The sequence below is a fragment of the Psammomys obesus genome, unplaced genomic scaffold, assembly GCF_907164565.1.
Source record: "Psammomys obesus unplaced genomic scaffold, mPsaObe1.curated_primary_1811, whole genome shotgun sequence".
Classification (NCBI taxonomy): Eukaryota; Metazoa; Chordata; class Mammalia; order Rodentia; family Muridae; genus Psammomys; species Psammomys obesus.
In genome coordinates this window covers 4,191,908-4,212,580 of record NW_026587215.1, presented here as the reverse complement: position 1 = coordinate 4,212,580, position 20,673 = coordinate 4,191,908, and the positions used below count along the sequence as shown (strand labels likewise).

Genomic DNA, 20,673 nt, shown 5'->3' with positions numbered 1-20,673 from the left:
CCGCTCGCTCGCTCGCTCGCTGGCTCGCTCGGCGCCGCGCCGCCCCTGCCCGCGCGCACCGAGGCCGCCGCTGCCACCGGCACCACGTGACCCGCGCGGCTCCACCGAGGGGCCCTCCCCTTCCCGAGGCTCCCGCCGGGGCGGGTACCGGGGCTCGGGATGCGCGGCCGGGAAAGCTGCCTGCATCGCAGCCCCTGGCTTTCTCCCTACATCCCGTCCCCAGCCTCTCACCGGGTCCGGGGCGCCGGAGACCGGGGGGTGGGGGTAGTTGCTGGCGACCGTGCGCGTGCGTGAGTCACGCGGTGGTGGGGAGAGTGCGCTGGCTCGCCGCGGCGCTGCCCAGGCGATTGCTCACGGACTCAGGAAAACGGGTTCCAGGCTCTCCTCCGCCTGGGTGCTGAACCCTATAACCTTGAACTACTCAGGAACTCTCCCTTACCCACCCACAAAATCTTTGCTGCATTGGCGACGGCCGGTTGGTCAACCCTGGGAGCACAGGGCGAAGGATGACCGAGAACCTTCTTGACCTTAAAGCTTTGGGGGTCTAACAGAGAAAACAGAAAGCGAGCTCACACAGGTTCCGCTGGAGTGCAAGACAGGAACCGTGGAGGTGATGGGAGATTTGGAAACAGGTGAGGGCCGATGCGGAAAGGAGACAAGAGAACAAGAATAAAGGGGAGTTTTCCGGAGAAGGGCAACGCGGCCAGGGCGCCGTGTGGGTGATGACGAAGAACGTGGACCTGGGAGGAGGCAAGAGAGAGGACAGGCGAGGGCTGCCCCAGAGGGTGGAGAGGCAGGCTGAGCGGTGGACTTCAGGGCTGGGAATGGTGAGACTTTACAAACGTCTGCCAGCAAAGAGCTGAGGCCCTGTGGCAGCTTTGTGGAGGAGGGAAGAAGCGGGATACAGAACTGAGGCAGGGGCAGGTGGATCTCTGTGAGTCGAGACCAGCCTAGTCTACATAGTTACAGTTAGTTCCAGGACAATGCCTACATAGAGGCATTGTTTAAAAAAAAAAAAAGGATGGGGTGGGGGGATGGGGGTCACAGCCACGTGGTCAAAGTACAGAAGAAGTACATAAATCAGATTGGGGATAAGACTGAATGGGATGTAGAGGAAAAGGATGTAGAAGAAAAGACTGGTTACCTGGTAACCTTGGGGTCTGATCACCCGTGGTTCCTGCAGCTGAGAGAGGGGGAGGGCAGCAGCTGGGTCTAGAAGAAAAAGGCTCCCTGCCTCTGGACATGGAGACACCCAGGCGATGTGGCTCTCTGTGTGCCAGGAGGGAGAGCTGGACTAAAGATGGAGGGCACAGCAAAGGGTGAAGATGAGGCCGTGGGCAGGGGTGAGTGAGGAAGGCTCTGACTCGCCGCCGAGGACTCAGTTCAAGCACTGGGCTGGATACCTTCCAGGCTTTTTTCCGGGCCCAGAGTCTGAGCTTTGGAAATGTTGAGATTGCTCATGGTGGAACGGCCAGGTCGGGTTTCCGATCAAAGTACGGCCACCTCCTAACTCTGGGGTGACTTCAGGTACGCACCAACCTCTCTTGAAACATCCATAGAATTTCTAGCCCTGCTTATAGAAGTTCTGGCTGACTTGTTTATAGATCTGTGTAAGATTTACGAACGGTTCACTGATGTATGTTTTAAGTAGCAGGTCTCCTACAAAGCTGTCTGTGATTTGATCTAGGTCTCAGACAAGGTCACTGTCTCCCACCCACAGAAGCACTTGGATGCCAGACTACTGTTAGAGAAATCACAGCTTACTGAAGAGCTTGTCCGTGTTCCATTCGTTGGGATCGGGGGTGGGGCACGGAGGTTGAGACAGGGTCTTGGCTGCCCTGGAACTCGCTCTGTGGACCAGGTGGGCCTCAAACCCGGATAGGCTTTCCTTCAAGCTGGACTCACCTATAAATCATCCAATTATTCTGACTTTTCAGAGAACTGAGAAACAAGCACAGGTTTTGGTCTTTGATGGCCTCCCTCAGCCCAGCTTCCAGGAGGTCAGCTCATTTCTCCCTGTCTCCAGCCCCTCGGCCCCTGCCCCCTTTTCTGCCACCCATTCGATTCTGACCTTAGAGCCCCCAGTCTCTTTCACAACCTGTTGAGACCGATGCAGCCTGACTCCCCCAGCAGCAGGACCTCCCCCTCCCCCAAGTTCTTGTATTTACCTCTGTGTTCTCCAGCCAGGTCCAGCCAGACAGGCTCCATGGCACTGTCTGTGACACCGTCCACAGTGGCATAGTCCTGGGCTAGGTCTGTGCTTCTGCTTGGCATTAGAAGGTAGGTGGCAGTGCCTGGGATGGTCAGATTACTGACAGCATCTAGGTTGGTCTCCCCAGTGGCTGTGTCTGGGCAGAGCAACACAGCTGAATCCACAGCCCTGCCCAGTCTGCTGGGGTCCGACGCAGGAGAATGTGTGGTTGTGTCCAGCTTGCCTACATTGCCTCCAGCCAAATCTGTGACTCTGTCCAACCTGGTGATGCCAAGATTGACCTCATCTGATAGTGACAAAGCTGGGCTTGAGCCCTCCGTGGCTGTAAGCATGACATTTTCCAGGTTGTCGGAGTCTGAAGTTACCAAACTCATAACCTGGCCTGGCTTGGTTGTCCCGGCTCTAGTTAGGTTTGTGGCTGTGCCTAACCTGGGCCGGCCTGCTATAACCGAGTCGGTGGCTTTTCTTGACTTGGATGCTGTAGGTATGTCCATGACCGCGTGCATCTTGGCATCTAGAATAGGAAGCTCTGTGCCTCTGCCCAGTCTGGGTGGGCTCGGTGGAGACATGCTGAAAGCTAACTCAGGTCTGTGGATGGCCGCTGTGCCTAAGTTTCTGCCCACGGATGATAAACCTGTAGCAGGGGTGGCCCTCTGGAGGTTTGCTCGGGACCTGGGAATACCCCTGGGCCTGGGCTTGCCTCTTCCTGGGGAGATTCTGGTGTAGATTTGCCCCACAGGGCCTGCCCCTGGAAGGCTTGATGAACTCTGAGTGACCCGAGCTGGGAACGGTAAAGCCAGACATGAAGACACCAGGGGCTTCTCCCCTGGGGGTGTCCTGTTGGGTTTGGTAAGGTCTGGGTTCTCATGGCCTCCAGAGGAGGTCCCGACCTCTGACACCTGGTTCACGAGTGGCGACCTTAACGAGCACAGCTTCCCTTCTCTCTGGGAGGCAGCCTCCTTACCCACATTGGACATCTCTTCCCAGTGAGGAACCGAGGCCTCTCGGGATCCTGTCTGGACATTCTGGCGAATCATTAAGGAAACAGAGCTGAGTTTCCTGGGCATACAGCTATTGGGAGGCAGAGAACTCAGGGGCCCCGTGGAAGTGCCATGTTGGGACATACTCCAGGCCCTGGATCTAGTGCTTGGTTGGTTAGACTTCTGTGGGACATTGCTCTGGGGGAAGGCATCCAAATGGACACTCTTCTTGATGACAGGGATGAGGGGGGACACATCTCCAGGAGGCTTTTGGTGGGTATGGCGGCCCAGCATGTGGCTTCGAGAGAAGGGAGTTCTGGGGCCTGGGCCTGGAGCCCTGTGCGGCTGCTTCTCCGGAGGAGCAGGTACAAAGTCGTGGTCCATCCAAGCTGTCCAGCTTCCCCTGAGGCAATCACAAGAGAAGGAGGGCAGACAAGGATGAGAGCCCAGCTCTCCTCCTCCCAATCAGCAGGTGGCGCTGCGAGGCTGAAGGACCGTTATTTGGAGGCCTGTTGCATCCCTAGAGGAGTGCTTTCCTATAGCTCAGCAGCGTCCATCTGGACACACACACCTGATACACCTGCCCTCCAGCAGCCACAATATAGGCACTGCCTATGAGCAACTTGCCCCTGTCATGAGAGAACCCGGGATATGGGCTTTAGACCTCTCTTTTCTTGGGTCTGAGTGTGGCCGTTCTCCCTGGACAGCTCTGTGGAGGTTTACACGGTTATTCAAAGACCCTGGTGGAAAGCAGTCTGCCTCTCTTCCCGGAGCCAACCACAACAACCCAAACAAAGAAGAACCCAGGTGTCTGAGCCACAGGATGATGGGTGGCCAGGTGGCCTGAGGACAAGCACCTAAACCAGAGGATCCCGCACCAAACCAGGAAGGAGCCCCTGAACGGGACTAGTGGTGAGGAGAGACATTTGGGGGAACCCTGAATCAGGATGGAGGTCAGCTGAAGGAACCTGTATTGGGCAGCTCCCTATGGACAACCCACCAACAACCCTTCTTCTGAAAATCCTGCACGGGGCTCTCCAGGCTGTGTGTGGTGGGGTGGAGATACGGCTGAGGGCCAACAGGGAGGGGCCAGGCGGGGCTGCAAAGCTGTTAGGTCCCGAATGGTCCACTCTGCTGTTAGGGGCCACCACTCAAAGGCAGGTTGGAAGGGGGGTTGTTGGGAATGGAACCGAGAGTTAGGAGATCTGTGGGGGATGACAGAAGGGCTCCGGGATGGGTAGTGGGCCCAGGGATGGGGTTGGAAAGGGCTGCCTGGAGGGCAGGGAGTTGAGAGAGAAGGGTGTGTTTGCGTAGATGAAGCGTGCTCCCCAACCTGGTCTCCGGGGACCCCAGGTGACAAAGTCAGTTCCATTACTTTCAACACTATGGGCTGCTGATGGGGGAGCCGGGCCAGGATGGTGAGGAGGTATCTGAGTGTGACGGGCTGGCAGAGGACAGTGCTGTGTAAACCCCCCCTCTTTCTGAAGTTTAGAACAGGAAACAGGAGAAGCAGGGAGCACGGGGACCTCATTAGGCCTTAAGGGATGTCCTCAGCCCCTCATCTCCAGCCACGCATTTGCATCCAGGCTGCCCAGCCTTTGCCCCTTCTCCATTTGGCAAATCCCTGCAACTCTGACCCCTTGCCCACTCTCCCAGCCACGTGGACCTGGACACGCCATGTTCACATTGCCCTTAGCCACAAGCCCAAGGACAGGGACTTCTGAGACCTCTCTGTCACCAGATCCCTGCCTCCTCACTGAGCCACCTGTGCCATGTACACCCTGGTCCTCCCCCACCCGATGTACTAGTGCGCCCATGCCTGTGCACGAATTCAAGCACACCTACCTTGATCAGAAGACCGGAAAGAGGCAGGTGGTTTTCAGTCAGAGAAGCTAGACCAATTGCAGCCCTCGCCCCTTCCTCTGCACCCAGAAGCTGGCCATGTGGCCTGGCTCGAAAACCTCTTTTCTCTGGGTCCTCTCGTGGGCTTTCCCTCAGCCTCCCGGTCACAGTCCCCACTCCCTCCGGACGGGTCCCCCTGACTCCATCCACAACAGCCGGGCTGGGCTGCGCCCTCTGGGCAGAGAAGCAAATCGAGAGTGGGTGGCAGTGAATGGCTGCTCTGAGTCTCTGGAATCCCACAGAGCTATGGGAGTCAGTCAGCTGAGCTGCCTTAAACACAGGGGCCACCTAGGGAGGGGACGGCCTGGGGTGGCACCTACCCATGAGTTCTTGTCTCCAAGACTGGCCCCTTGAGAGGTATCACTGGTAAGAAAGAACAGTTACTCCATCAATGACAACATCATGTTGCCCCCATGCCAACCTCCCTCTTGCTTTCCCTCTGCAACCCCCCTACAAGTTTGCTGACCCTGGAGCCATCTGTGGTCCATGCTCCTGAGGTCTTTCCTCAGGTTGGAATTTCTGAGTATGCATCTGTGCCCTTCAAACCCATTCTCTGAGATCCGGCTTGCTCCAGACAGATCCTGTACGCCAAGACTCAGGGTATGAAGAGAGCCGGCCCTGGGCAGATCTCAAAGGGATCAACAAGCCTCCTCAAGCTGTCTCTGCTCAGGCAGATTCTCAGCAGTCCTGCCCTGCGTTCCTCAGCACTGGGCTGTGCTGTCACACAGCGGTGGAATAAGGACGGGGCAGGGGGAGAGCCACCCTTGTCTGGGTACTTACTCTGAGCCAGGCTGGGGTGACTCAAGAGTCTGCTCCGGAAGGCAGGTGCGTAAGCCGATCCTCACAACTTTGGCCAGAGGGCGCATGACATGAACATCCCCCCAACACTTGCTCTGAGCCAGGAGCTAAGGAAAACATTCTCCCGGCACCTCACCGCTTGCTTTCTGCCGGTTGAGGACGCTGTAACCCCACAGCCCTGTGGGGTCTGGCCCGCTTTTCTGTGTGCTGAGCTCCCTGGTGAGTGAGCTTCTGGCCTGGCCAATAGAATTTTCTGTGATAATGGAAATGTTCTATATCTCCACTACCCAATAAAATAGCCGATAGCTACAGGTGGCCCCTAAGCACCCACCATTACTCTATGATAAACGAGGACCTGACATTTTTATTTTTTATTTCGTTTGAATGTGTGTCTACCATCTTGGACAGCACAGATCCGAAGAGCACGGATCTTATTCTTCTCAGGGTCCCAGGGCCTGACCAGAGTCACCCCGTGTGTTCCTGCACAGTGACTGGATGGTGAACAGAGGAGCCTGGGATCCTCTCCTCTCTTAGCCATCCTCTTCCCTTTCAGCTTTAGGTTTCCAAAGCTGGCTATGCTCTGGTTACCAGGCAACCTGAAAGAAATCACAGTGGGAGGGGGGAGGGGCGCTGCCCGAGTTCTTCCTCCTCAGGCAGGGCCCCTTCCCCCTCCTTACACGTTTTGAGGCCCTGAGGGGAAAAAGAAAAAGTGACTCAGGAAGGACACAAAATCTGTCTAGACAGTCAGGGAGCAGGCTCTGTAGGACCCATCCCTACTCTGTCACATCACCTCCCGGAAATCAAGCAGCCTAGGCTGTCACGAGGGACCCTGGGTTCTCCTGGCCTGACCACACCCTTAATCCCAGCATTTGGAAAGCAAAGGGAGGCAGATCTCTGCATTAAGGCCAGCCTACAGAGAGAGTTCCAGGATAGCCCTGACTACACAGAAAATGTGTATCTCAAAAACCAGAAGTTTAAAAAAAAAAAAAGTGTCCAATTGTCCAGCTGTCTTTTCAGATAGAGATTAGCTGCCCTCCTGTGATTTCTTCCAGCCCGGAGGATCTAGAATCCACCCTCCTCCCTCCGTTCAGTGCAAGGCCTCTCTGACTTCCACCTGCTGATCTGCCTCCCTCCTCTCCCTCTAATGTCAACTGTAGAGAAATTTTAATTCAGAACAAGGCTGCTCTGGCAAGAGATCACATCCAAAGACCTTCTAGGTCTGTGTGATCTGGCTGGAACAGGGGCACACTTTTAATCTCAGGAGACAAGACGCAAGCAAATTTCTGAGTTCAAGGCCAGCCTTGAACAAGTTTCAGGTAAAGAAGAGCTTTAGGTCCAGGCATGGTGGTACACGCTTTTAATCCCAGCACTCAGAAGACAGAGGTGTGCAAATCTAGTCAGTTCTGTTTGGTCATTTCGGCTGAGTCAGTGAACTGAGAGGCAATGCAGTTGAGCTGAGTTTGTGGTACTTCCGTTCCAGCAATTCAGAGGCAGTTTTTACCGGCAGAGTTTTACAGAGAGAGGTTGAAGAGAGAACAAGCTAGACACATTTGTGAAGACAGACTGAACCAGAGAATGAGAAGGAGCCAGAAGGTTAGAACAGATTGCCAGAGTTAGTGTGAGGCCAAGCAGAGCAATTTAGTGAGAAGCTGAGAGAAGCCAGAGTGAATCCATCAGCTTGGAGAGGCATTTAAGCCAGAACAGCTGAGTTGAACCAGCCAGCCAAGGTTCAGAAAGAGCTAGAAAGGGCAAGCTAATTCAGCAGTAAATCTCAAAGGCTGAAAACATTCTAGATCTAGATAATAGTATGTGGAGGCTAAAAGCTTCCAGGACTAGGTCTAAGTTAGCAGACAGAGGCGGTAAGACTCTAAGATGACAATTACCTTGGGAGAATAAAAGATGCTTTTACAGTTGACTGGCTCTAAGCAAGTTTTCATAATTTTTCCATCTTCAGTAGCCAAGATTTTTGTACTAAACATCATGAATACAGGTATATAATATAGTTCTATAACTCAATAATAATAATTCAAAGAAATTCATTGTGCCTGGAAATTTAGTGTAGCGACGGAATTCTGGGCTATCACAATTAAGATCCTGAGTTTAGTCCCCAGAACTACAAAAATGTAAATAAATAAATAAATAACATTAATTTGAAAAAGAAATTTATTTTTAAACAATTATTTGGTACACATAAACTTTTACCATTTGTTAAACACAAAAGCAAGTTTGCATACTAATGAGATGGACATGCTTGTTTTTACATAAAGAACTAAATCTTTTTTTTTTTTTTTTTTTTAGAATGGATGGATATTTTAATTTTATAGTTGACGGTGCCCAGAATGCCATTCCGCACGAATCAAAATAAGAACAACAAGGAGTGTGTTCAGAAATTGTTAGGAAATTTTCCCCCGCTCCCAACCAAATTTCCCTTCACGATTCTGATGAAACTGCCTGCCGACAGCGATGCTCTTAGGTGGGGTCTCGCGTGTACCAAATTGGCCCTAAACTTCCAAGAATGACCTTGAACTTCAGCTCCTCCGCTGACTTCGATTTCCGTCTGTGATAGCAGTGAAAGCATTCGTTGGTGGTGGTGGTGGTGGTGGTGGTGGTGGTGGTGGTGGTGGTGGTGGTGTGTGTGTGTGTGTGTGCGTGTGTGTGTGTGTACACGCATGCGCGCGCGGGTCAAACCAAGTTTGCACCAAGGTAGCCATGAGAGTGGCTAACACACAGGAGTTAGCAGAAACACCGCGGGTTCGTTTCAGTTTTGATTTTGAATTGATTTTGTTGTTGTGCGTTCAGAAACCTTTTGCCGCTGCCCAGTTTCCACCCCCGCCCTCACTTGTGACTGCGGCCCACCCACGGTTTCAGAATCTGCGCTGGGCAGAGGTCACTGCCTGTCCAGCAAGGACAAGCCTGGGTCCTGCCGCCCTCTAGTGGCCAAAAGCGATAACGTCCTCCTTTGCGTCTGTGCGCTTTCCCATGGAAGACCGAGAAGTTTACAAAAGTGTCCTCCCTCCAAGGACCACGAGTGTCCACCAATCATTACGGCGGACTCCCTGACAACGGGGCACGTGCTACGAGATCTCGCAAACCTGTGCTCTCTGCAGCCACGTGATTCCGAGCGTCTCTTGTCTCTCTGCGCTAAGCATTCCAAAACCCTAGGGGCTCGTAACACCAAGGACAGGTTTCTCCACCATGCCTCCCGTCCACGACACTATGGACCAACTAGGTTCCACGTCGTCTTCGATCTGGGACCTGAGAGAGTCCTCCAGTGATTTTGCCAGTGATTAGGACAAACTGCAAGAGACTAGCGAATCCCTTGCCAGCCACTGAGGGCTTTGACCTAATTAGAACCCATTGGCCAGAAGTCGCTGGATGATCCACCCTCTACAAGAAAGCAGGAAGACAACATTCTACCGCCTACAGAGAGCTGGGGAGCCAGCAATGTGGATATTTGGTGAGCAGGGCAGTGGTGTGGACCCATTTTCAGGTCGCTGTAAGAATGGTCTCAGGGAGCTCTGTGTCTCTGGTGGCGCTGTTCATGTGCCCTGCACACACTCCACGTGAGCCATGGAAGCCGATGCCTCTGTGGCTAGGGTTAGCTTGGTGGTGGGTTGCATAACCTAACACGTGTGAGATCCTGAATTCAGACACACACACACACACACACACACACATACACTGTTATGGCCTCGGAATTTCTATTTTCTCATCTATTCACCCCCTATTATTTGTTTTGACTTCCATGAACCTGTGGAAAGCTGTTCAGAGCCACAAAACCAAAAAGGGAAATGGACTTGCCACAGCCGCACAGTGAAGCATTGGCTGGACGCTCGGGTCTCCACTCTTCCGGTTCTGATGAGTGAGGGGGAGAAGGTCTGCCTACCTAAGTCCTCTGGAGAGATTGTTAGCTGAGACGGTGGCCTTCATGTGTACCTGTTCATGTATGTGTATGTATGCGCGTGTTGCACATGCACTGATGTGAGCCTGCATGGAGAGGTCAGAGGTCAGTGATGGAAGCCTTTCTTAGTCATTCTCCATCTTTCTGTCTGTTTTTGAGACACGGTTTCTCTGTGAAGCCCTGGCTGTCCTGAAACTTGCTCTGTAGACCAGGCTGGACTTGAACTCAGAAACCCACCTGCCTCTGCTTCCTGAGTTCTGGGATTAAAGGAGTGTACCACCATGCCCAACACCCGGTGGCCACCTTTTGAGGGCACTGACAACCTCTACTCTTCTCTCTGAGCTGGTCTTTTGGCCTCTTCCGGCCCCTGAGCTCAGACAGAGCAGAGACGAGTGGGGGAGGAACAGAGAAAAGCTTGTGCTGCCCTCGCAGCTGGAATCTGAACATTGCAGCCATTCCCAGTCGGGACCCTGCCCATTCTCTTTCCTGTCCTGTAGCTCCGGGCTGAGCCCAGACACACCCACCCTGCCATCTACGCTGCCAGCTCCCGGAACTCCGAAGAACCTTCTTGAAAAATCCCCTGCAATCTTGGCCTCTGAGAAGACAGCTGCCCCTGGCAAGCCTGCAGGAGTCTATGCTGAACACCAGTCCTACTGGCTGCGATGGCAAGACAATTCTCCATGACATGTCAATAAATCACATACAAACTAGGGCAGGAATAAGTTGCTGACAGGGTTGGGAGGAGGTGGCAACTGGAAGTTCAGCAGTTCTCCTGGGTCCGAGCTGACTTGAAAAGCCACCCTCTGGCCGGGGGGGTGGGGGTGGGGGTGGCGGCGGCACACACCTTTAATCCCAGCACCCAGAAAGCAGAGGCAGGAGGATCTCTGTGAGTTAAGGCCGGCCTGGCCTACAAAGCTAAGCCAGGATAGCCAGGGCTATACAGAGAGACCCTGCCTCAAAAAGCAAAACAAAACAAAACAAAAAAACAGGACAGGAGCCTACCATAGACATCCTCCGAAAGACTCCACCCAGCAGGGAATCAAAGCAGATGCCAAGACTCACAGCCAAACTTTGGGCAGAGCACAGGGAGTCTTATGGAAGAAGGGGATGAATAGAAGAATCTGGAGGGGACAGGAGCTCCACAAGGAGACCAACAAAGCCAAAAAATCTGGGCCTAGGGAGGGCCTGCAGAGACTGATGAACCAACCAAGTGCTGTGCATGAAGAGGACCTAGACCTCTTGCTCAGATGTAGCCCATGGGCAGCTCGGTCTCCATGTGGGTTCCTGAGTAAGGGGAGGCAGGGGCTGTCTCTGACATGAACTTGGTTGCCTGTTCTTTGATCACTTCCCCCTGGCCTTACTAGGCCATAGAAGAAGAGGATCGAGACAGTCCCGATGAGACTTGGTAGGCTAGGGTCAGATGATAGGGGAAGCGAATGCCCCCTTTCAGTGGACTAGGGAGGGGAAGGGGGAAAAAGGGAGAAAGGGTAGAACCAGGAGAATATAAAGAAGGGGCTACAATCAGAATATAAAGTGGATAAATTATAAAAAAAATAAAAATTTTTTAAAAAGAGAAAGTTTACTCAGGAGTGGTGGTGCATACCTTTAATCCTGGCACTCAGGAGGCAGAGGCGGGGGGATCTCTTGAGTCTGAGTTCATCCTAGCCAACAATGTGAGTTCCAGGCCAGCCAGGTCTACACAGAGCCCAAAACCAAAACTAAACAAAACAACAAAAACAAAAATTCAAAGTATGCTTTCTACTGACTATACACTGGAGTTCTGTTTTTGTTTCTTTCTATTTTGTTCTTGAGACAGGGTCTCTGTGATGTAGCCCAAACTGGCCTTGAACACTTGCCCCTCCTGCCTTCACCTTTCAAGTACTGGGATTAGAAGTAAACCTTTATGCGTAGCTTATAGTGAATGCAAAGCTTTGTGCACACAGAGCATTCCAAGCAACAGCGCTACCCACCCCATCCCAGGCCATGTGCTAGTCTTTGCATGGTCCTAATGATGGAAATTTGTCAAACCATAGTGGGTAGAGGACCATTTGCATCTCCTTGAATGCATGAGAGGGATCAGCTGAAACCTTCACAGGTTCCTTCTGGAAAGAGCAGAAGTGAGAAAACGTTTATGTAACAAGGCCCACTGTGAGACTGGGAAGAGGTCCAGGCCTGCCATCAGAAGGCTTGATGACTCCCCAACCCTCCCTGGCTACCGAACACGTGTTGGTGGACATTGGACAAAGGCAGCTGTTCTGGGGGCCTGGCTACTTCAGAGACTCTGGACAGATCCCAGTCAACACAGTGTCATGCTCATAGCCACGGATTTCACACTTCAGACCCAAAGTGGCTCGAATTCTATTTTTAAAGGAGTCGGAAATGAGGCTTTAATGTGAAACCTCCTGACTTGCAAATCCTGACAACCAATTGCAGCTTTTCGAAACGCCGCCCGGGGACCAACCAGACTTAGCTGCAGGCCACACTGGGGCTCAGCTGGTCAAGCCCAGCCTACTCCCAGAGGACCTGTTTGCTAAGGCAGGGTAGGCGGGTGGGTGGGGGATGGGAGAGTTTTAGTGTTCTTTCTGGAACCTGCCATCCCCTCAAGACATTCTGAGAGAAACGACCTGTTCTGAGACAACTCAAGCCCTTGGCATGTTGTCAGTCCAAGGGGACCTGAAGAACCAGCCTGCCTCCATCTTAGGCTTGAAAACTGTCTTACAATAAAGACAAGCTAGGTTCATTCCTGTTTATGATTAAACCTGTCTCTCAAGGATTGGGCCATGCCCCACCTGTAACCTTAACTACAAACGGTTCTGTACTGGCTGTTCCAGGAAACGACAGCACGTCTTTGCTTTAAAAGATATTTATAACCACCTTGCAACCTTAAAGGTTCTATGTCCCCCTATAATTACCTTATTATGACTACCTTGTTTTGACCACCTGTTATATTCTGATTCTGTAACCCCACCTATTTTCCCTCATTCAGAAACCCCCTACCCTTGAGCTATAAAAACCTTGTTTTCCTCACATCCAATGCTGACCTCTCAAACCCCGCCTGAGGAGGAGGCAGCTGAGGACATAAATAAAAAAGCTTGCTTTAACTGATTAAAGCTTGCTTTAATTAATTCGGCCATGATGATTTGGGTGGGTGGACTTTTTCCTCCCATCTTTGGGTAGGAGCTCCCACATTCAGGTGATTGGTTCAAAACGAGCTAGGATGAGGAATGAGTCTTTTTTCCTGAACTAGAGGCACTTCAGCAAGAGCCTGGAACAGGTGAGCCTGTCCGAGGTAGCTGGCAGAAGAAAAAAAAAAAATGTGCTGGCATGAACACCAGGCCTGATGGCATATCCCTGTGATCCAGCACCTGGGAGGCAAAGGCAGGAGAAGGATCAGCAGTTCAAGTCCAGCCTGTGGTAGCAAATGCCCATTATCCCAGGAACTGGGAGGTGGAGGCAGGAGGAGGATCAGAGGTTCAAGTCCAGTGTCAGCTACAAAGTGAGTCTAAGACAAGCCTGGGCTGTATGAGACCCTGGTGGGATGATGCAGGGAAAGAAAGGAGGGGATAGGAAAGCAAGAACAGAAGGTTGTCAGAGAGGACCAGCGGTGTGGTTCAGCAGTAGAGACCTTTCCTAGCACTTGCAAAGCCCTGAGTGTGATCTATAAAGGGGGGGGGGGAATCCTACAGGGCCAGGCCAGGGTGACACAAGTTTGAGGCCAGCTTATTCTACAGAGGGAGTTTCAGGACAGCCAGGGCTACACACAGAGAAGCCCTGTCTCAAAAAAACAAAACAAAATAACAAGAAGAAGGAGGAGGAGGAAGAAGAGAAGGAGGAGAAGGAGGAGGAGGAAGAGAAGGAGGAAAAAGTAGAAGAAAAGGAGAAGGAAGGGGAGGAGGAGAAGAGTCATCCTACAGGACCCACCTGGTTCTAGAGACCCTGAGCCCTTGTTGATTTTCTTGCTGTGAAGGTCCAGAGCTCACGATGCCCTCTGATACCTTCTCTCTTGCCCAAGCGGGGAGCCAGGTCTCTGCCCCAGAAGCCACCACCCCTAACTCATGCATATGGCTTGTGCCTGGGCCCCTTTGCAGCCCTGCCTTGAAACATGGCTGGGGCAGTTTTCTGGTAAAGGCAACACTGAGCTTCGGGCCTTGGCTTCACACCTCTTGCCATTTAGATTAGCACAAAAAGAAAAATGCCACAAGGACATTCTTTGTGACGCGTGAAGCCTCAAAGGTAGGAAAGGGGTCTCGGAAAAGACAGGGCCTAGCACTGCAGAAGAAACTGAGGCAACGTGGGGCTGGGTACCTAAAGTGGGCTGGCCCCCATGATTTTGTGGGGTGATCCGAAACACACGGGAAGGTCTTTACCTTCTAGGGGTCCTTATAGAGCCCACTCACCTGCTGACCTCTCTGCCACATCCTGTCTGCCAACAGCATCTACCCAAACCCCTGACTCTCATGGTCACCAAAATCTGTGGATTGCTGTCAACATAACCCGCCCTCAAACTTCCAGTCCCTCACCCAAACGGCAATAACTAAATGACCCTTCTATTCTGCAAGCTTGTTTCCTCTCTGTAAAACAATAACCCCAGTTCCTCTCCTTCACTCATCCAGCACCCTTCCCCCTTAGTCACAGCCACCAATAGGATCATCTCACCTCTGGCTCCAGGAACTAGAGCTGCCAGGCCAGTCAGGGTATCCCAACCAGAGCTCACACATTTTGGGGACCAGTAAGAGTCTACCTTCCGGGACTTTCTCACCTTTAAGAGACCTCCTCATGTTCCTCATCTCTTTTGTTCTAGAAGATCCTTTATTGAGTACATTGGAAGGAAGTGACGGGTTAGGAATTAACTAAAGTACTGCCTGCTGAGACTTGCTCCCTGAAGTCAAAGGGCGGGTCAGGCACAGTGGCACACACCTTTTATCTCAGCACTCGGGAGGCAGAGGCAGGCAGATCTCTGTGAGTTCGAGCCTCTGTGAGTCTCCAGCCTGGTCTACAGAGTGAGTCCAGCACAGCCAAGGCTATACAGAGAAACCCTGTCTCGAAAAAGAAAAGAAAAGAAATCAAAGTGCTGGGGCTGGAGAGATGGCTCAGCGGTTCAGCGGTTAAGGGCACTTACTGCTCTTGCAGAAGACATGGGTTTGATTCCTAGGACCCACTTGGTTTACAACCTCTGTAGCTAACTCCAGCTCCAGGGGATCCAGCACTGTCTCCTGGCCTCTGCAGGCTCTGCACCACATGTGATGTGCATTCATTAAATGCTTGCAGGCAAAACACATCTACACATATAATGAAAGTTAAATAATTTTTTTTTTCTTAAAAAGACATCAAGGTGCCGAAGGCTGTGGAAGCCTGGAACTGGGATCTGGGAAGAGCAACTGGCAGCCACATAGAGCTATGAAACCTATGCAAAATTTAAAAAAAAAAAAAAAAAAAGGTTCAGGAATAGAGAGAGAATGTTCTAATGCCATCCTGATGTCCTTACTCCAGACACACACACAGGTACAGATGTACACACCCATACAAGCGGAGGCCATAGGTCAACATCAGGTGTCTCCCCCTTCACTCTCCATCTTACTGTTTTGGAGGCAGGACCTTTTAGTGAATCTAGAGCTCAGCATTTCAGTTATGTTGGCTGGCCAGGAAGCCCCAGAATTCTCTTGTTCCCCCCCCCAAGCCCCTCCGTCCAGCTCTAGGGTTACAGATGCATGCCACTGCACCCGGATTTTATGTGGGTGCTGAGGACCCAAACTCCAATCCTTGTGCTTACACAGCCTGAGGCCAGCCTGTCACAGGACGCCGCCCCGCCCCGCCCCTGGCCAACAATGGTCTGGCCCACAGTCTTGATAGTTGAGAATCTCTGTTCACCTTTGCTGAGATTTGGTGTTACCATCTCCGACTCGGGGAACCGCTAAGCTGTTGTAATTTTCACAAGGAGCCCAAATGGACACAATCCTACCTTGAGAAAGAACAATCCTGCACAGAGAGCAGTGGTAAAGCCTTTATTAATGATGAGTAAAGGCAGATGGAAGCCTCATCACAGGAGAGTGAGGAAGGAAGGCTGCCGGTTCGTAAGCAAAGTAAATGAAGCCCCAGCGGCACAGGAGGAACGTTCGGGGTGGGCGGGCAGGGCTAGGCTCAGCCCTGGAAAAGCAGCCTGGGCTCCCGGAGGGGCCACCTCAGCCTCGGGGTGGTGGACGGGGATGGGGTGGAAGAGTCCAGCAGAAGGAACGGAACCTGCTGTGAACAATTCTCACACTGCCCCACCTGGCCCATTCCCACCACCGCCTGCTCTGCCCCCATTCTCTCAGATACACACATAGCTTCCCACTTGCTGCCTGTACACACACACACACACACACACACACACACACACTTCCCAAAGTCTTACCCTCCTGCACCCACCCACCGAGCACAGTCACTCATTCTAAGTCTGAGCCCACGGAGGTGGGCGGGGCTGATCTGGACCAAGCGGGCATCCTTCCGAATGAAATCCTGTTCCCGGGTGAGCTTCGAGGCAGCGATGGGAGCAGAAAGCAGCTGGGGATTCTGAGGAGTCAGCGGGCCAGTCAGACCTGACTCCAGGTGGAGGGACAGGGGCCTGGACAGCCCGAAGGCACTGAGGGCCGGTGGAGGATGTCCCCAGAGCTGGGAAGGAAAGGCTTGAACGGGCTTGACGCAGAGATTTTGCGCCCACAGCAGCAAATAAGATAAATATTCAAGCGCCCGGTTTCTAGAGAAAGGGGCCTCCCCGAACAGCAAGGGCCTCTGCTGGGCTACACAGGGATGGGTGGGAATATCGAGGAGTCGTCCTCTGCTGGGAGGGTCTCAAGATCCCGGGCCGTCTTAGACTTCGGGGCCTCCGAAAGCCAGGTTGTCCCGCACCATCAGCGTCTTGCGGAAATCACGGTCCACTAGGGGGCGCTGCATGCGCCACTTGTGCGCCTCCTGCAGGCCAGGCTCGAAATAGTAGATGCACGCTCCGAAGCCCACCAGGATGAGGACGGAGATGACCAGGTAGACAGGCACGAACCAATCCAGGAAGTGAGGCATCGCGGCCGCCTTGGCTGCCAAGACACAGTCATGAGGACACAAGAAAGCTCCTTGGTACCACCAACCCCGCATCATATTACAGCTGGGGAGACTCCTACCTAGGGGAGCGGGGGACAGGGCCTGACCAAGACCTCAGGGTGACTCAGCACCTCATGTCTTCCCCCTTCCTTCAGCCCGCACCATGCTGTCCCCTTCACATGAGGACACTCAGCCTCCTACTTCCTCCTTCAAGGAAGATTTGCAGCCAAGAGCTGCGCTGGCTCCTGGCCCTCTCTAACGTCTGTACCCTTGCACAAGTGGCCTAAGCCTGGGCCTCCGCTTCCTCGGATGGAAGGAGGAACCAGGACAACCACCGCAGCACAGGTGGTTGTGAGATTTCACTGATGATCAGTCCCTTGCGGGGTTGGAGTGTTGGGGACAGGGAGGCCGGTTTGTGCTAAGCACTCGCTGAAAGAGGGCGCCTGGAGGAGCCGCCTTCGGTCTCCCCTGCACCCTGAAGCTGGGATGAACCCTACCTTCTCAATAGCAAGAGCTACTCCTGGTGCAGCCTGGTGAGCTATGCCCGTGTGTGTGTGTGGGGGGGGGGGGTCTTTTATCAATAGTCTACCCTGCTCAGCTTTGTAATTATGAGGCCCATATAACTTAGGCGCGATCACGGCTTCTCTTAACGGAAAAACCAACAAACAAAAACCAGCTCCTGAGTGGCAGGGCTCTGTGGCTGCTAAGTGGTCAACGTATGTAAGATTTCACATAGCATATAGCACTGCCATTTAGGTGCTATCTAAGGGGCTCTCAGGCTTTGACCTTTCTCACCTACAGAAAGATTGTAATGGGACTTACTTCCTAAATACCTTGTAAATTAACCTTGAACATTTTTTATTACAATTTATTTATCGTGTATGTGTGTGCTCGTGTGTGTGTGTGCGTGTGTGCATTTGAACACGTGCACATGCTTGTGCCTGAATGTGTTGGTGGGAGGATAACTATCAGCAGTTGATTGTCTGTATGGGTCCTGGAGATCGGATTCCGGCTGCCAGGCAAGGCAGGAAGTAACTCCAACTCCATCCTATCAGTCCCGTTTAAAAAAGGGGCTGGAGAGATGGCTCAGAGGTTAAGAGCACTGGCTGCTCTGAGATGGCTCAGAGGTTAAGAGCACTGGCTGCTCTTCCTAAAGGTCCTGAGTTCAATTCCCAGCACCCACATGGTGGCTCACAACCATCTGTAGTAAGATCTGGTGCCCTTTTCTGGTGTTCAGGCACACATGCAGACAGAACACTGTATAAATAAGTAAATCTTAATTTTAAAGAAAAGAAAAGTTTTAGTTCAGCATGGTGGCTCACGCCTATAATCCCAGCAGAGGCAGATGGATCTCTGAATTCAAGGCCAGCCTGGTCTACAGAGTGAGTTCCAGGACATCCAGGGCTACAGAGAAACTCTATCTTGAAAAATGGGGAGGGGAGTAGGGGGGATGGTTTTAGGACACGGTCTTATACAGTCAAGGCTGGTCTCAAGTTCACTCTGTAGTCGACAACAACCTTGAACTTCTGATCCTCCTGCCTTTACCCTCCCAGTGCAGGGATTAGAGGGGTGTGACCCCAGTAGTTGACACACTACTGGGGTGTCAGTTCCAGGGCTTCCTGCAGCCAGGCAGGCATTCTACTAAAATACAGCCCCAGCCCCACACTGTGGCTTTCCCACGGTGCCATCCGAGGCCAAGCCGGACACATAACCAGCACTCCACCAACCTTAGCAAGTGCTACTGTGAATGAGCCACGAAAGGAGAAGGCAGGACCACGAAGCAAGCAAAGTGCTTCACAAAAGTCATGTGACCCCAGACTCCTTAGACTCGGTCCCTGTGGTGGCTTGAATGAGCATGATCCACATGGGCTCATACATGTGAACACTTACATGAAATGGAAGGTTCCAGTTGGTGGAACTGTCTGGGAAGGATTCGGAGGTGTGGCCTTGTTGGGGTGAGCTTTGAGTTTTCAAAAGCCCACACCACTCTCAGTTACTTCTCTCTCTCTCTCCCTCTCCCCCCTACTCGTGGATCCAAATGTGAGCCCCCAGCTTTTCCTGCCATCACACCTTTGCTTCACCATCATGAACACTAAGCCTTCTGAGACTATAAACCCAGCTTACTTTCTAAGTTCCCCTGCTCATGGTATTTTTGTCACAGCAACAGAAAAGTAACAAATGCAGCCACCATCTGCTCTCTGCCAGCCTCCCTACCTCATGCCCCATGCTGTGTGTTCCCAAGGAACTGAGTGACAGTCACCTGCCGCCGGGCAATCCCCATCTTTGTGTCTGCTTTTATTTTCCTTGGGGTGCTCCTTGCATCCTTGCTAATTGGGCAAACTTCCATTTCTACTTCAAAAGTCCAAATGCCGATCACCTTCTTCAGGATGGAAAGAGGCAGGATCTATTTACCACGCCCCTCCACCTTCCTCAGGTCTGGCATGGTCTGAGGACCCTCTCTCCCCCCTCCTCCTTGCATGCCTGGCAAGGGACAGCATTTCCACAGAGCTTAGCCAGGGTGTGTTGGCTGGGTGTCGCTGTCCATAGACCGAGGCTAAAACAGAAGCGAAGAAGACAAGCTACTTTGCAAAGGAGTTAGATCCCACCCGCAAGTCTTAAGTCTCCAGTCCTCTAAGACAGGGGGAAACCTTCCCAAGCATGAGGAAGGGAAGTGACCCACTGTGGCTCCTGGTGGGGGGAGAGGGGAGGGGCAGGATCCCCTCCAGAGCAGGTTGAAGAGGAAGGCCATTATTCTGACCTCCAAACTCCAGCTCCTCCTGAACTCCCTCTTCCCAGGTGGTCTGTAACCCTGGAGGGAAGGTTACAGGAATGGTGCCTTCTTGTCCTATGTCCATCTGGATCCCCCTCCCACCAGGGGATGTTGGCCAGAGGTGCCCTATTTCTGGAGGGACATAGTAAAGGGGAGTACTGCCTTGAGGCAAGACCGGAGCAGCAGAGGTGGGGACAGAGTGACGGCCCCGCATCCTCTCACACATCGTCCTTTCTAGAGAGCCAAATAAAGAGCTCAGAATTGCTGGGTGGTGACGCTGCAGCGGGAGGGAGAGAAAGGGGCCCCAGAACAGAACACAACTTAAATGTGGGAATGAGAGTCTGGGGCAGAGCAGTGTCTCTTTCACATGCAATAACTGTAGATCTGTGGAGCAGAGCTCGGGGTCCCCTGCCTCCCCAATACTCTAGACAAAAATCTGTGCATGATGGGGCAACAAAGGACTCCTAGACCTTTTCCCAGTTCCTCAGGGGACTGACATAAGTGAAGGGGAAGACGCTCGCAGCCATCTCTGTGACCTACCTCAGACCAGTCCTCACCCTCTATGGGCTCCAGGGTTCCCTGTGCACAGTGGCACAGGGATGGGTGTTGCCAAGCCTGTTTCAGCTCAGGTCCTGCCTCCGACAGTGTAAAGGTCACAGAGCCCCGCTGCCTACCTCCCAAGCCACGAGCGACACTCAGTGTCCCCAAGCATGTCAGCAGACTCACCTCATACCCGCCCTGCGGTCTCTGCACGGAGCTCGCACACTCCCTCAGCCTGAGTGGCTCGGTGTCGGCCAGTGGACTCAGTCGCAGCTGCTGTCCCCAGAGACACTGCCATCTGTGGCCGCTGTGGGAGCTAGTGGCAGAGAACGATGGGCCAATATTCCCACGGGAGATGGAGCTTCTCTGGCCTGGAGGCCTCTAAGTGCGCAGAGAGGCAGCAGTCTTGGCCTGGCTTGGTACCCTGGTACCTCTCCTTACCATCAAAGACCCTTCCCTCTGCACACCCCCCCCCCAACATTCAGGATGGCAGGAGGTG

General features: G+C 52.8%; 2 protein-coding genes and 1 long non-coding RNA gene across 6 annotated transcripts in view; 1 reads left to right on the top strand and 2 right to left on the bottom strand.

The window, feature by feature from the left end:
* Septin3 (septin 3) overlaps positions 1 to 3,580 on the bottom strand; it is a 21,946-nt gene extending 18,366 nt beyond the window's left edge. For all 4 annotated transcript variants that reach the window (XM_055602947.1, XM_055602948.1, XM_055602949.1 and 1 more), the window contains exon 1: positions 2,169 to 3,580. In XM_055602947.1, the coding sequence (XP_055458922.1) occupies positions 2,169 to 3,576 (1,408 nt within the window). In that variant the 5' untranslated portion in view covers positions 3,577 to 3,580. The remainder of the gene's footprint in view (positions 1 to 2,168) is intronic.
* On the top strand, positions 233 to 8,423 carry LOC129673242 (uncharacterized). Its single transcript, XR_008719636.1, has 3 exons — positions 233 to 632; positions 3,900 to 4,104; positions 8,191 to 8,423. It is a non-coding gene; the product is annotated as an uncharacterized LOC129673242 (long non-coding RNA).
* A 7,361-nt stretch (positions 8,424 to 15,784) lies between these two features.
* On the bottom strand, positions 15,785 to 20,665 carry Smim45 (small integral membrane protein 45). The gene is made up of 2 exons (XM_055603011.1): positions 20,361 to 20,665; positions 15,785 to 16,860 (listed from the first exon to the last, which is right to left on the bottom strand). The coding sequence occupies exon 2, from the start codon at positions 16,844 to 16,846 to the stop codon at positions 16,640 to 16,642; it is 207 nt and encodes a 68-aa protein (XP_055458986.1). The 5' UTR covers positions 16,847 to 16,860; positions 20,361 to 20,665; the 3' UTR covers positions 15,785 to 16,639.
* Positions 20,666 to 20,673: the final 8 nt, after the last annotated feature.